Here is a 15,076-nt window from a genome sequence, read left to right as displayed (position 1 = left end):
AACTACTCAATTCTGCTACTATAGTGGTGAAAGCAGCCACGAATGTAAATAAATGGGCATGGCTCTATTTCGATTAAACCTTATTTACTAAAACAGGCCAATTTGCCCATCTTTGTTACAAAACAAATTTAATAAAATAAGAAACATTCATTTTAAATGAGAAAAAGATTATAAAATTAAGTACACCAAAAGCCAATTTTTACAAACACACACAAAAAGCATACACACATAAGTATAAAGAAAAGGACAGCAATGATATACACCAAAATGATAATAGTCTGTCATTAGTTGGCAGGGGTATAGGTAATTCTTACTTCCTTCTTTATGTTTTCATATCTTTTCCACATATTCTTCAATAAATGTGAACTATTTTGTCACCAGATCTTTACTTCTTTTTTTAACTTAAAATATCGGAGGAGGGAAAAAAAGAATCCGTAAAGCCCAAAGTGTATTTTCTTAAGTGAAAAAATAAGAGTATAGAAGGGAGGGTAGGAAAGACTTCACTTTATGCATATGAATGCATATGCAAAAAAAAAAAAAAAAACTTCTCAAAAGATTATACAAGAAACTACTAACACGGCTGCCTCTGAGAGGTAGCCTAGGAGATGGGATGACAGGTGTGAGAGAGTCTTATATATCATTTTTTGTCTTTTGTACTATGTGCATGTATTATTTTTTTAATGTAACGGAATTAACATGTTATTTTAAAAGTGAGAAAGTTTACTCCCTGTCTCTTGGTCAGTGACTCACACAAAGGCAGATGTAGCACTGGGGCTAGTCTGGACTGGCATGACATCGGCATAGGTCTCATCCAAAGAGAGCAGCACGTTGGCAGCTTGCTGGCCTGACTCGGCAATAGCCAACAGCCGAGGAAGGTCCCGATAGGCATCTGGACCAGCCAAAATATCTACCATTTTTTCTTTTTTGAGGATCTCCTCCTTCAATCTCTCAGCCATACAACCTGAGAGGGAAACAAAATAAGCATCTGTTTTCAAATTCATCAGGTCTCATAGCTTCTCAGTACACAGTATCTCCAGCTGGATCAGAGACCAGGGCACATAAACCTCTCTAATAATTTAACATCATCCCTTAAATTAGCCCAATGCTTCCAAAGCACTGGAACCTGCATCTTCCTATACAAGAAAACCAATAGAAAAGGACTCAAGAGCAATTCAATTAAATGCCCAGAAAAAAATTAAACCACCATCCAAAACCCTTTTTAGGTATGAACCTCTTTTCTTAATTGAAAATTACTTGCCACAAAAATAATAATAATACACACACACACACACACACACACACACACGTGTGTGTATATATGTATATATTTTGCATCAGGAACTTATTTTTAAAAATAAAACTTACTTATACACAACTGTACTTATACTCTTTATCCCTCTTCTTGCCCAAAATACTTACTAAAACCTGTAAGAAATGAATTAACCATCCATATCTTAAAAAAATATTGTTATTAGTAAAGCTATCAAATTAACAAAAAGTCCATTTTATTACAAACACCCTTTGAAAACATGTGTTTAAGAACTATTATTGGTTATACATACACGTTCACAGCAGCATTATTCACAACAGCCAAAAAGTGAAGCAACCTAAGTGTCCATCAATGGATGTGGAATACACATACAATGGAATATTATTCAGCCTTAAAAGGGAAAGAAATTCTGACACATTCTACAATATAGATGAACCTTAAAGACACTATTCTAAGTAAAATAAGCCAGTCACAAAGGATAAATATTGTATGATTCCACTTATATGAAGTACCTAGAGTAGTCAAATTCATAGAGACAAAAAGTAGAATGGTGGTTGCCAAAGGCTAAGGTGAGGGGGGAAATGGGAAATTATGTTTAATAGATAGAGATTCAGCTTAGGAAGATGAAAAAGTTCTGAAAACGGATGGTGGCCATGGTTGCACAACAATGTGAATGTACTTAATGGCACTGAACTGTACATTTTAAAAGGGTTAAAATGAGAGGAAGGGGGTTAAAATGGTAAATTTTATGTTACATATTTTACCATTAAAAAAACTATTTTTGAGATTTCTCAAATTCCCAACCAACATACACCTAGGGAAGTCTACAACGAAAGAACTGAAATGTAACATTTCAGCTAATCTTTCCATCTTCCTGTATCACTTAGTACATTAATCTATGTAATAGGATATGCTCCAACTGTGTTTTCACCCATCACAAGAGGAATTAATTTAACTATTCTAAAATGGACACAGTCTGTTTTAAAGTTAAAAATATTAACTACATTCTGGAAACAAAAGGGTATGAAATTATTTTTGAAATATGCTTCCCAGCTATCTAGATCGGAGCTGTTCAATGAAACTTTCTAAGATGATGGAAATGTTCGTAATCTGTACTGTTCACACTGGAAGCCACTAATCGAGAGTGGCTACTGAGCAGTCGCTACATGGCAGTGAGATTGAAGAAGTAAATTTTTAATATTATCTAAGCTTAATTAAACAAATAACCACATGTGGCTACTAGCTACCATACTGGTCAGTGCAGATCTAAATCTTCACTTGGGCATGCTTCAGGAATCAGATTCCAAACTCATCCCTATCCATAACTCTGTGCCACCATGAGCCACATTAGACTCCTGGAAGGACAGACCACTTTTTGAGTATCTATTACTTCAAGGCACTATGAAAAGCCTTTTTATGAGTTTTATCTCATTTAATTCTATAGCTTCTGACATAAAGTACAAGATAAAGATTTCTTCACAGACTGGGAATCCAGCTTCTAAAGAATACCCTAGCACATATAGCTACATGGAGCCCAGGTTTCGAAACACAAAATCTGCAAATTACCGGATACCTAGAATCCCAATCCTCAGAGGGACTTGGGAGCGGAGCCGTTTTGTCTTCAGGACTTTAAGCTGATGTAAACGATTCCAGATGGTCTGTTCAGCCTTCTCCCTATAGAGAGCAAAAGAGATAGACCTGAACCTGCAAATAAACTACAGAGCAATCTAAAAGAGTAAGACAATGGAAAGAAAATAAAAATAACCTTCAACCCTTTAAATGACTATCTACCCTTCTGGCTTAGGGAAGGTAGGTAGGGAGGTAACAGAAGAAGCGCCACCTGTTATAATTCACCATTCCTAGAATGACGCCCTTCCTGTACATCTCCAAGTCCTGACAATCCTTTAAGCCAAACTCAAAAGCAAAGTCTTCCCAACTCTACTCTGTTGGAGAGTTTATGCTCTTTCCTTTGAACTACGTTATCGCTTCATATTTTTCCCTGTATTTAACAATTTATCCTTTTTATTGTTTGATCTTTTTTTTTTTTTACCTAGTGCTTTCCACCAAATGTTAGAGCTATTTGTCTGTCTTAGTTCCCATATCCACCTAAGCCCCTTAAAGCCAGGCTCTGTAAAAGGTTCATTTCTGAATCTCCTAAAGCATCTATTTCAGTATCTTGTAGCAGAGACCCTCAGAAGAAAATGTTGAATTAATTAATTGGTAGTATAGCCATCTGAGGAAACACTAACATTAGCATATCTTGTACACAGAAACTAAGTAAGAAACAGGGTATGTTCACCTGTGATAAATGCCACCAATTTCTGTTCAAAAGAACTTGTCCCTCGGCCACTGACTACACCCTAATCCCTATGATGTGAACTACAACATAAAACATGTGCCACTAACTGCAAGAAAAGCTATAGGAAAAGTTAAGTGAGTCAGCACACTCTCAATTTCCTCATCTATAAATTGAGTTTGATGACAGCACCTATCTCTTAGAATCGTTGTGAGAATTTAATTACTTAATGAATGTACAGTGCTCAGCACATGACCTGACAAACCGTATATGCTCAGCAAATGTCAACCAGTTCTATCATTACTGTCTCTACTACTGTAAAACTGCAAACCCATTGGTTCATCCTCATAGGTAGACCAACCTGGCAACGTTAGCTCTGGCAGTGCCAGATATTATTATATAGGATATATTCACTAAGTAAAAAACAAATTCTCACCTGATAGAACATGTGATGAGAAGGATAACATCAGCCTGAGTAGAAAGAAAGGGAAGAAAAGAAAATTATGATCTTTGAAATTAGCCTTGTAAAGTAACTCCCCATGGCCCTTTCTTTTTTAACTCTGGAAAAACATACATACTATTTGCCATTTTAACCAATTTTAAGTGTACAGTTCAGACTGTTGTGCAACCATCACCACCATCAACCTTCCAGAACTATTTCATCTTCCCCAACTAAAACTCTGTACCCATTAAACACTAAGTCTCGTTCTCTCCCTCCTCGCAGTCCATTTTTTACTTAGTTCCTTGCATGAAGGTGAGTACCGTTGTAAAAGTTTCAAAAATAAATGAAACAAATGTATACCTCGATCTCATCTGCACACTTTACTCAAAGGAACTCACTCTCACCAGGCTGTACCCTGTTCCTAAAACTGCATCTAAGAACTGGCACAAATGTAGAGAGTCTCACTCAAACCCAGGAAACATGGGGAAATACATAGGAAATATGTTTACCTCTTGGAGGTTATTTGTTCTTAGGTAGCCATTCTTCTGTAAGATGGACCAGGCTATCTCCGTGTCATTCACATTCATCTGGCAGCCATAGGTCTCAAGATAGACTGCAACGAGAGGGGGATTTCATGGTAGGCAGATAAATAGGGACCAATGTCTCAAAAAGTCTCCTCCTCAAATGCCCCAGAAACACCTGACACAACTATTATCCACTAAGCCCCCTCGTACCTCAATTCTAAGTTACCCTTAATCGTCAGATGTACTACCGAATTAATGAGAACGTTTAAAATAAAAGAAATACTACATTCTATATATACATCAATTGTAAGCCATGCATTTAAAACATGGGGAAAACATGCACCTTAGAATCAAGGAAATATGGTTATAAAAACAATTAGAAAAGGGAAGGCTAGCTAATGGCATTGATTATCAACATAGGAAAAAAAAATTTAAATCCACATGTTACACTTCTTCTCAAAATGAGGTTCTCCAGCCTCTGGAGGTAGCGGCAGTAGCCAGAGGGTACATAAAGCCACAAAATAAAAATGAGACAACTTCTTAGGGTAACTTTAAATGTCTTAAATGAAAGCAAGCAGGATTATAATGACATAAAACACACTTTGCGCCAAGTTTTAAGAACATCAATTTCGCACTCAGGCAATTTAGTTAGCCTCTTCAAACTAAATTCCTATATCAATTCCTGTCTCCATCAGCACACCCAAATAAATTCCAAATGGAGTTAAAAGTTGAATGACAAAGAATCATATAAAAACCAATAGAAAATAGCAGTAATTTTGAAAGAAAGAAAGGGAAGGAAGGGAGGGACGGGGAGGGGAAAATTGGGATTTTCAACAAACTATAAAGAACTGCAAAATACCTATAAGGAGCCACAAGTTGACAAGGTGTACATACTCCATAATTTACTAATTTAACTCCTAGTGATTCATTTTGGAAAAAAAAATAAGAGAAACAACATCTAACTATTAATATCTATATCCACATCTCTATGCATAGAAAGAGATAGAAATATATAGAGATAGAGATGAGATATTTATAGTATTATTTATAATATAAAAATTTTGAAACAACATAATGTCCAACTATAGGGGACAGGTTGGAAATCATGGTAAGGCACAATGTGATATTTTGTACCAATTTTTAAAAATGTAATTATGAAGACTGTAGTATTTGGAAAAATGTTAAACACAGCAACTTACAAATAATTTTCACCATATAATTGCAACCAAATCTTTAAGAATTATAAAAGAAATACTTTTTGAAAAAGGGCAAAGGGGGAGAGGTCTGATTGTCCCTAATGTCTCCTCAAACAAACATTTTTTGAGGCAGTTAACTGATTGCATAATGTTTCTAAGAAAACCTCAGCCTAAACATAAAGAGTGAATTTCTACAGCGCCAATTGAAAAAGCTGCCTTATAATTAAGACGAACTAAAAATCAGACCAGAAATTATAGGGTTTCCAAAGGTTAACCAGACTCCCCAGGACTCTATCCCGCAGTTGCGTGTACCAACACTATGTTTCTTTATATTAATGTTACTTGGTGGAGTTTAAAGTTCTGTAACTTAGCAGCCTTCTCACACTGTAACCCTCCAAAGCCAAGTCTGTAATAAAAGAACAGTTAAGAATCAGGCCATGGAAGCTGGAAAAGAGCAAAGCAGAAAGTCCAAAGAAAGAAAAATAAAACCAACCTTTTCTCTGCCTCCCTAAAAGTTCATCCACTGTGAGATATGGTGGTGGGTCCTCCACTTCTGGAGAAAGCAGCTTCTCTTGAGGCACTGAAGCACTCCTTAAAAAATGCTCAAAAGTCGGTCCAGTGGCCAGCCTTGAGCTGAAATCCTTCCGAGCTCCATCCTCCTGTTGCCCCTCTGGACTAGGACGTGCAGTGCTGGGAAAACTGCTGTGTGTTCTGCAGGTCCTGAGCAGCAGCCAGGACCCAGAGGCCAAGGACCCACACCTCAGACTCCTCTGCACTTGGAAGATACACTGTAAATGATGCATGGCAGTAAAACAGCCCCAAGTCTGCAAAAGAATAACAGACATTACCAACAGTTATTGAACACTATGTACAGGGCACTGCTCTAAGCACTTCAAGCATATTAATACATTTAATCCTCAAGAAAAAAAGATACTTTTAATATTATTATCCCTATTTCACAGATGAAAAAACTGAGACAACTTGCCCACTTCACACAATGGAGTTCCAGAGATGAGATACAAATCCAGAAAGTCTGTTTTCAAAACAAAGGTGTGGTAGAGATGAGATGAGAAGCCCTGACAAAATAAACTAGCACTTTGTGCCAGTTCCAAAGGCTTTAAGTATATTAACCCATAAAATCTTCACAGCAATCCTAAGAAAAAAATAGGCAACAGACACTATTATTATTCCATTCAGAGATGCGAAAATAGACACAGAGAAGCTGAGGAATTTACTAATCCCCAACAGCCAGTAAGCAGCAGAGCTGTCCACCTTGCTACGCTGACTCCCAATACTATGAAAACCATTTAACTGTCTGAGAGTATCTTCCTTTGAGTTCATTCAAAAGGAAAGTATCTAACATGGAGCACAATCTGTCTGGTCAGTGGCTCCTTCCACCCTCCAAGAGTCTCAAATTAGTGCCTTCGAACTTCCCACCCATGGCTAGAGGGCTGGAAAATGGCACAACCTTTGCAGAGGGAAATTTGCCACTTTCCACCAAAATTACAGACACAAAAACTCTTTGACCAAGCAGTTCATTCCTAGGTATTTACTCTACAGATATACCCTTACATGTGCAAAATGACCTATGTATAAGGATATCTGTTGCAGCAATGTTTCTAATAGCAAAGGAATGAAATAACTGTAAATATCATCGCTAAGTGACTAAATAAATAAGTCATGGTACATCCATACAATGGAATAAGATTCAACTGTTAGAAAATGGGACTAAACCTATACATAACAGAAGCGAGGAAGCAAAGATTCTACCTATAGTATGTTATACTTGAATCTGTAGAGGAAGGCAGAAATATTAAGGTATAAATATTAAGAAATATTTGTAAGTGCTCGCATCTCTAGAATGCATAGGAAACAGTGGTTGCTTCCCAGGAAGAAACCTAGGTGACTCAAAGCACAAGAGATAGAGACATAATTTCCATCACATATTCTTAAGGGACCTCACATCTCCGGCCAGACTGCCTCACTCTAGCCACACCAGACATCTTTGTACTGATCTTCACTAGCTTTCTAGGCTTTAATACATGTTGTTCTCTCTGGCTGGTATATCTTCTCTCTACTGACTTGGCCAACTACTATGCTACTTTTAGGTCTAAACTTCCTCCAGGAAGACTGTCTTAAACACCATTCCCAAGGTCTAGGTTGTGATCCTCTTCTGGATTCCCAAAGCCTCCTTCTAATTCTCTACCACAAGAGTCATTAAAGTTTGCTGTTACTTACTACTTACACTTTTGCCATTCCTCATAAGCTGGGAGGTCCCTGAAAGTAGGAAACAAATCTCATTCATATCTACATCCTGAGCATCTCCCATTCTAGTAACTGGCTCATGGCAGGTGCTGTACATGTAAAATGAGCAGATGTGGCCTGTTACCTCTCCACGCTGATCACCTGCCGTATATGCTACTAGCACTTCAGACAGGAGCAATGCTAACCTACCTTCAAGTGTCAGAGAACAGCAGACTTTTAGTATGAGCTTTAAAGTCACCCATTTCTGACCCCTGTGTGACCTTGAGTAAGTCAAATTCCTGCCTCTGAGCCATCAATTCCATATCTGTAAAATAAGGATAAAAGTAGTATCTACCCACCCCTATACCCCCACCCCGCCACACCCAGAGATGTGAGAATTAAAAACCAAATTGGCATTCAGTAAGTTTTCAGTAACTTCACATCCAGAGCCCACACCCCATCCCATGGTGGGTATAGAGCAGTGTGGTTAAGACCCTAGAGTTAGAATGTGATCCAACTGCTCCCTAGCCAAGTACCTTTGGACACCTGGGAGCTTCTTAAACTCTGTGAGTTTTCATTTCTTCATTTATAAAATAGGGATAATAGTACCTACCTCCTGTTGGGAGGATGAATATGATAGATAATACAAATAAAATGCGTTCATAGCACAATGTAGAGGCGTTTGTGGTAGAAGTCAACAATAACCATGAGACAACAGCCTCATCTCAATATAAATATAAACACTAATGCATCCCATTTTATTCGGTGGTTTACAACTTTGTCAGTCGTAGCGCTAAAGGCGTCCCATGGATTACCGTATTTGTCCCATGGATTACCGTATTTAACCCTCGCAGTAACTCTGTGTGACAGGTTCTACTAACATCCCCAATTCACAGGTGATGACGCTAAGGCTCTGGGTTAAGAACGGTGACTTGCCCAAGGTCACCGCGAGTAGGCGGAGGGGCTGGGGTGCAAACTCCGACAGTATGACTCCAGGGTCCGCACGGTGACCACCGCGCCATCCACCCATTGAACACTGCGCATTTCCGGGCCTCCGCCGCTCCTGCACCCCCGGAGCGGGAATGGACGGGTGCGCAGGCCACCTCTACCCCGCGCGCCGCTCACCTCCCGCAGCCTGAGCAGCCAGCGTGCCGCAGCCGAAGCTCCTCCCAGCTCGCGCGGTTACCCTCTCAGCTAGCGCGGTACCCCTCACAGTTGTCCGCAGCTGCGCGAGCGCACACGAGGGACTTTCGTGCAGCCGCGACTTCCGTCCGGGTCGTTCCAACGGAAGTGCCTTCTCTATACGGTCCGGGTGAGTCCCGGCTCCCGACTTTGAAGAACCTTCACTGCCCCATGAAGCATAGGGTACCCAGTAGTCGTCTTGTGGCAACTGAGCCCTTGAAATGTGATGAGTGCGAGTTAAATGTGCTCTAAATGTGAAATACTTACTGGATGTCGACAAAACGATGCAAAATGTCTCATCAATAATTTTTATATTGCTTATGTGTTAAAGTACTATTTGGGATATATTGGATTAAATAAATATTATTTAAATTAATTTCACCTGTTTCTTTTTACTTTTTTTCCCCCACACATCTACAGCACCAGGTCTTCCTAGGTGGTCTCCCATCCAAGTACTAACCAGGCCGGACCCTGCTTTCTTTTTACATTTTAATGTGGCTACTGGGAAATTTTTAATTACATACTTGGCTCACATTCTATTTTTAGTGGATAGTGCTGCACTTAGGTTAAAGACCCAGATTCATACCTTCAGCCTGGACCCTCCCCGCTCCTATAGTTACATATCCAAGGTTCAGATGCCTAAGGGACACCTCCCCTTGGGTGTCTAATGACTATCCCTTCTTAATACAGAATTCTTCATTTCCACAAACACACATCCTAATCAAAAACTTGTTCCTTCCCAGTGTGACCCATCTCAGTAAATGACCCAGGCATCCTCCCAGTTGCACTAGGAGAAACAGGAGTCATATTTGTTTCTTTTCCCTCAATCTCCATAGTCAATCTGTCAGCGAGTCCTGTGATCTGTAACTCCAAATGTCCCAAATCTGTCCACTTTCCATTTTCCTATTCTTCTCATGCTACAACTCTACTTCAGGCCACTGTCATCTTGAAAATGATTGCATTAGCCTGCTAACTGTTCTTTTTGCATCTGCCCTTACCCTTGTCTCCTACAGACTATTTCCCACATAGAGCCTAAGAAAGTTTGTTTTGTCAACTCAAATAACATCACTCCTTTGCTGAAAACACCCAGTGGCTTGCCATTACCTGTGCAACAAAATCTGGATTTCCTGCTGTGTCCTAGAACCTGCATAATCTGGCCTCTGCTTACTTGTACTTCTCCAACCACTTACTTACTTCTTACTAATTACTTCTAGCATTTTCTCTCTAGTTGACTACACTGCAATTACGCAATTTTATTCTACTCTTTCAATACCCCAAGCACATGTTTATCTCAGTCATTTCTATTCTCTTTCTGTAATGTTCCTCCAAATTGTTCCATGGCTGGTCCCTTCTCATCCTTCATATCTCAGCTTAAATATTGTATCTTCGGAGAGGCCCTTTGACCACCCCATATAAACTGTTCCCATCACTATTATATCATTTTCTTCACAATACTTGTCACTATGCAAAATGATAGCATTATTTTTTTAGTGGTCATTGCCTATTCCCAAACTTTTAGCTTTTTGAGAGCAGGGACACATTCTCTCTTGTCACTGCAATATCCCCAGGCTCACAGAATAACTTAATAATATTTTTTGAATGAATAAATGATTGCATTAAGTCTTTGTTAGGGTTTCCCAGAAGCAGATCCTGAGACATGGATTTGAGAGCACGTGGGTGATCTCAGGAAACACTGAAGGCATAGTCAGGAAGTTAAACAGGGAAAGGGAGATACCCAGCAAAAGATGTTATAAAGCCAGTTATCATGATGAGCATCTGGGTCTTAATTCTGTTGGGGAGCTCTGAGAAACAGTGTAAAACAACGTAAAACACAGACTTCAGTATTATTTCACCCAAGGAAGCTGTGATAGTTATATACTAGCAGTCATGGTGGAAATATGCTCATACATGTATTATTCGTCAGTGCTTCAGCTCTGCCTGTGAACGGAGGTCTGTCAATAAGATGCAGACACTGGCCCCAGAACTATGAATTCGTAAGGCTATGAGGACCCTGACACTCCCTGCTGCATCTCACCTCTTTGGCTCTTCCTAAGAACTCTATGAGGTTATTACTGGCCCATTTTACAGGCAAGAAAACTTAAAATACAAAAGACAGTCATGTGCCGAAGCTTACACAACTAGTGCATGGCAGAAGAATCTGATCCTAAAGCACTATTCTTACCACTTACTGACTAATTTAAGGCCGGACTAGTTGGCTTCCCATCAAGGCTCTGATGCTCACCATTATAGCCATGGCCAAATCAGTTACCCCTGCTGACTCCTAGTTTCTTTGCCTATAAAGTGGCTGCTGTCCGGAAAATACACTGTGTTGGGGGCAGGAAGGCATGGCTATAAATCAGGAGAGCATTTTGGAAACTGTGACAGTTGTCCAGACAGGAGTCCTGGACCTGTGTGATGTCTTGGGGCCAATGATGATGATGGAACAAACCCAGATTTCAGGAGTTCAAGCATACTGCAATAAAGTTCCTACTTAGATGACTGTTGCGTGCTAATTCAGTCAAATATAAAAAGGCAAACCCAGGCCAAGAGCTGTATTATGGTTCTTGTTTTTTACCGTGGTTCTCCAGTTAACTTTGGGGGAATTATTAGCACCATTAAAGTACAAAATTTCAGAATTCCTGGAAAACTCTTAGACTCTAGCAACAAGTTCCTGGACATTCTGAATTTTAAAGACTACAGTTGCAAAAATATTCAGGTTTACTGTCAAATTTTTTGCTGCACAGGGAAGATGTCCTGTCCTAATTTGGCCATGGGGAAGCCCCATCATGATGCAGCCCCTACATCCCAAGAGAAGTTATGTTGAGGGGGTAGCCTCCCAGCTATCACACTGAGAGAAGAAAATGCTCAGCACAGACCCTGTTTTTCAGGCACAGCAGTTCCCTGTTTCAGGTCCTACTTATTGTTTCATCATGGCCCTTCCTTCTTTATTCTCTGTCTTATTCTCCTAGAATCACAGGAGAGAGGAATTCTAGAGCTGAAAGGAAGCCACTTTTAGGGCTGCCAATATGGAAGTCAGGGAGGAGTCAGGATTTGAACCTGGGTCCCTCAGCCTCTTAGAACTGTGCTCTTTCACATCTAGACCTTTCTCTAGCAGCCTCACAGGGAGGTGTCACCTTCTCCCTTCTTGACCATACCAGGAGGCAGCAAGTCAGAGGATGTTAGACCTACCTTTGCCAGTTCTGATTGCCTATGGAGCAAAGCTGGCAGCATGAGGGGTGTTCTCTGGTACCTATTATGCTGCCCCCACATACCAGCCTATCTACACACATGCACGCGCGTGCGCACACACACTCACACATACACTCACTCACTCACTCAACAACCATCCCTAATATTACTAATACCCTGCCCCCTGGACATACCAGCCCACATGGGGGCCAGAGACCATTTCCAACCACCACCCCCACTACTCATCAGATATTTCAGCCACAAAGATCCACTTTCAGTTGTCGTGTTGTGGAGTCTTAGCAGTGTGTTTTGGTCAATCGAGGTGATGAAAACAAACCCCCAAGGTTCTAGAAGTTTGGGAGCCCCATATTACATCCCACCTTGGGATCTGTTACCTAGGATATTATTACCCTTTCACCTAAAACTCCTACTCATTGACAATTGTCATTGCTACCAAGCAAATTATTCCTTTCATCTTCCTTCCACACTGATGTCAGGCTCAACCATATGACTTGTTTTGGCCAACAGAATGAGAGCAGACATAATACAGACAGAGGATATAAATGTGCTTGTGCAGTTTGTTTGTCTTTGAACTCCAGTGACTTGCCATGAGAAGAGCCTGCCCTGGGAGCGAATGCCCTTCATCCTGGGCTCCAGACGAACAAACATAGAGTATACCTGAACCCAACCCACAAACTGGACCAAAGCCACCCAGCCAAGCCCAGCTTCTAACAGTCAAATGGCAGTCAACATGCAGCTCCAGGAGCATAAAAATAAATGCTGCTTTCTATGACCATTGAGATTAGAGTTTCCCCCCTCCTCCCCCCACAACATTCTTGCAGCAGTGGCTGATCTTTAGCATGCTCCTTCAGGTGGACATCAGCTTCAGGTCTCCTTCTGAAACCTCTAACTCCCCAGAGCAGGTAAGACCCACACTGGCCTCTCTATTTCCAAGTGTCTACCCAATCTGAGTCATACGTTTGATTGTGAGAGTTTCTGCTGTGTTTCTCCCCCCCCCCCATGCATGGGGACCCATCAGTCCTACTCCCAGCAAATAAGCTCCTGGCCCCAAGTACTAGCACAAAGTAGGTGTGCACTAGATATTTCTCAATCGAACAGTGGGTTAATGAATGGATAGACAGATGGATGAGTGGGCAAGGATGGGTTATCTCTGCCTACCTGCATTTCCCCAGGTTTCTAGAACCAGTTCTGGCTCTGGCTTATTGTGTGACTTCATGTGAGCCTTAGTTTCCTCACATGGAGGCATAATTAGAACTGCTTAGTCTAATATAATAGCCTCTAGCTGCATGTGACTACTGAGCACTCGATATGCAGCTAGTGTGCATCAGAAACTAAATTTAATTTAATTTAAATTAATTTTAATTTAAAAACTGTTACTCAGTTTAGTTATTGGAAAACTTGAATATATTTGGAATGATTTTAATATGTGAATTCAATTTTTTAAACTGTACATTTTATGAAATCTATTTTTTATGAAATCTAAATACAGATCAAGTATTTCCATGACATTTTGGCATCTAAATAGAGATGTGTTGCAGTTATAAAATACACATCAGATTTTGAAGACTTAATATGAGAAAGAATGTCAAACATTTCATTAATAAGTTTTATATTATGTGTTAAAGTGGTAACATTTTGGATCTATTGGGTTAAATATACTATTAAAATTATTTTCATCTTTTTTTTTAATGCGGCTACTAGAAAATTTATAATTGCATATGTGGTTCACATAGTATTTCTATTGGCTAGTGCAGGGCCAGAAAGTCTCTAAGGTGAACAAGGGCTTTGAAGTCAGAAAGGCTGAGTTTGAAAATTCAAGCTTAAACATTTTAGTTATGTGACTTTGGGCAAGTCACTCTTCCCCTATGAGTCCCAGTTTCCTTACTTGTGAAATGGAGATCATTGCGTCCACCACAACGATGTGTGGTGGGGATCCAATGAGGAAATGTATGCTCAGTGTCTGGTGAACAGCAAGCACTCTCAAATGTAAGCTATCATTACTGTTGTCACTGTGATTTTCTGGACAATACAAGCAAGTAGGGAGTTATAAACATGGCAAACTCACATCCAGCCAGCATGGTACAGTTTCCAAAGACATTCCACAAAGCAGCTCTGAATGTCCTCCGTCCTACAGGGAAGGGGACAGAGACTCTCCTACAATGGTTTTAAAATAGGTCCACACATTCTTTGACATTCTTTGACATTCTTTCTTCGAGAGATGGAGCCTAATTCCCCTCCCCTTGAATGTTGACTGGGCTTACTGACCCACTTCTAACGAACAGAATAAAGCAGAAGTCACAGTATGTGACATCCAAGACTGGGTCATAAGAGGCATCTGTGGATTCCTCTAGGCTCTCTCCTCTCTGGGGAAGCCAGCTGCCTTGTCATGAGCACACTCAAGCAACCCTATAGTTAGGCCCATGTGGGGAGGAATTAGGACTTCCTGCCAACAGCATGAGTGAGCCATATTGGAGACAGGTCCTCTAGCCCCAGTCAAACCCTCAGATGAGTGTAGCCCAGCTAACATCTGAACTGTAACTTCATGAAAGACCCGTAGACAGGAACAACCCATCTTAACCCCTCTCAAATTACTAATCCACAGAATGTGAAAGATAATAAATGTCCACTGTTTTAAACTGCTAAACTTGGGCGCAATTTGTTATGCAATAATAGATAACCAATACACTATCCCTTGGACCCTGTGGTTAACGG

The 15,076-nt window shown here is 40.2% G+C and overlaps 1 protein-coding gene across 2 annotated transcripts in view; it reads right to left on the bottom strand.

Annotated features, from left to right (window-relative positions):
* Positions 1 to 15,076, bottom strand: part of CDK5RAP1 (CDK5 regulatory subunit associated protein 1) — a 40,552-nt gene that overhangs the window by 21,226 nt on the left and 4,250 nt on the right. The window contains exons 1-6 of one of the 2 annotated variants that reach the window (XM_016162253.2): positions 9,098 to 9,261; positions 6,222 to 6,552; positions 4,518 to 4,621; positions 4,003 to 4,037; positions 2,844 to 2,944; positions 751 to 961 (exon numbers count right to left, since the gene is read on the bottom strand). In XM_016162253.2, coding sequence (XP_016017739.2) covers positions 751 to 961; positions 2,844 to 2,944; positions 4,003 to 4,037; positions 4,518 to 4,621; positions 6,222 to 6,531 — 761 coding nt within the window. In that variant the 5' untranslated portion in view covers positions 6,532 to 6,552; positions 9,098 to 9,261. Of the gene's footprint in view, positions 1 to 750; positions 962 to 2,843; positions 2,945 to 4,002; positions 4,038 to 4,517; positions 4,622 to 6,221; positions 6,553 to 9,097; positions 9,262 to 15,076 lie in introns of those variants that run through there. The other variant, XM_016162254.2, reaches the window with a different exon arrangement.

This window comes from Rousettus aegyptiacus, unplaced genomic scaffold (assembly GCF_014176215.1).
Source record: "Rousettus aegyptiacus isolate mRouAeg1 unplaced genomic scaffold, mRouAeg1.p scaffold_m13_p_12, whole genome shotgun sequence".
In the NCBI taxonomy this organism is placed as follows: Eukaryota; Metazoa; Chordata; class Mammalia; order Chiroptera; family Pteropodidae; genus Rousettus; species Rousettus aegyptiacus.
Note: the sequence above shows the minus strand (reverse complement) of the source record. Positions and strands in the feature narration are given on the sequence as shown.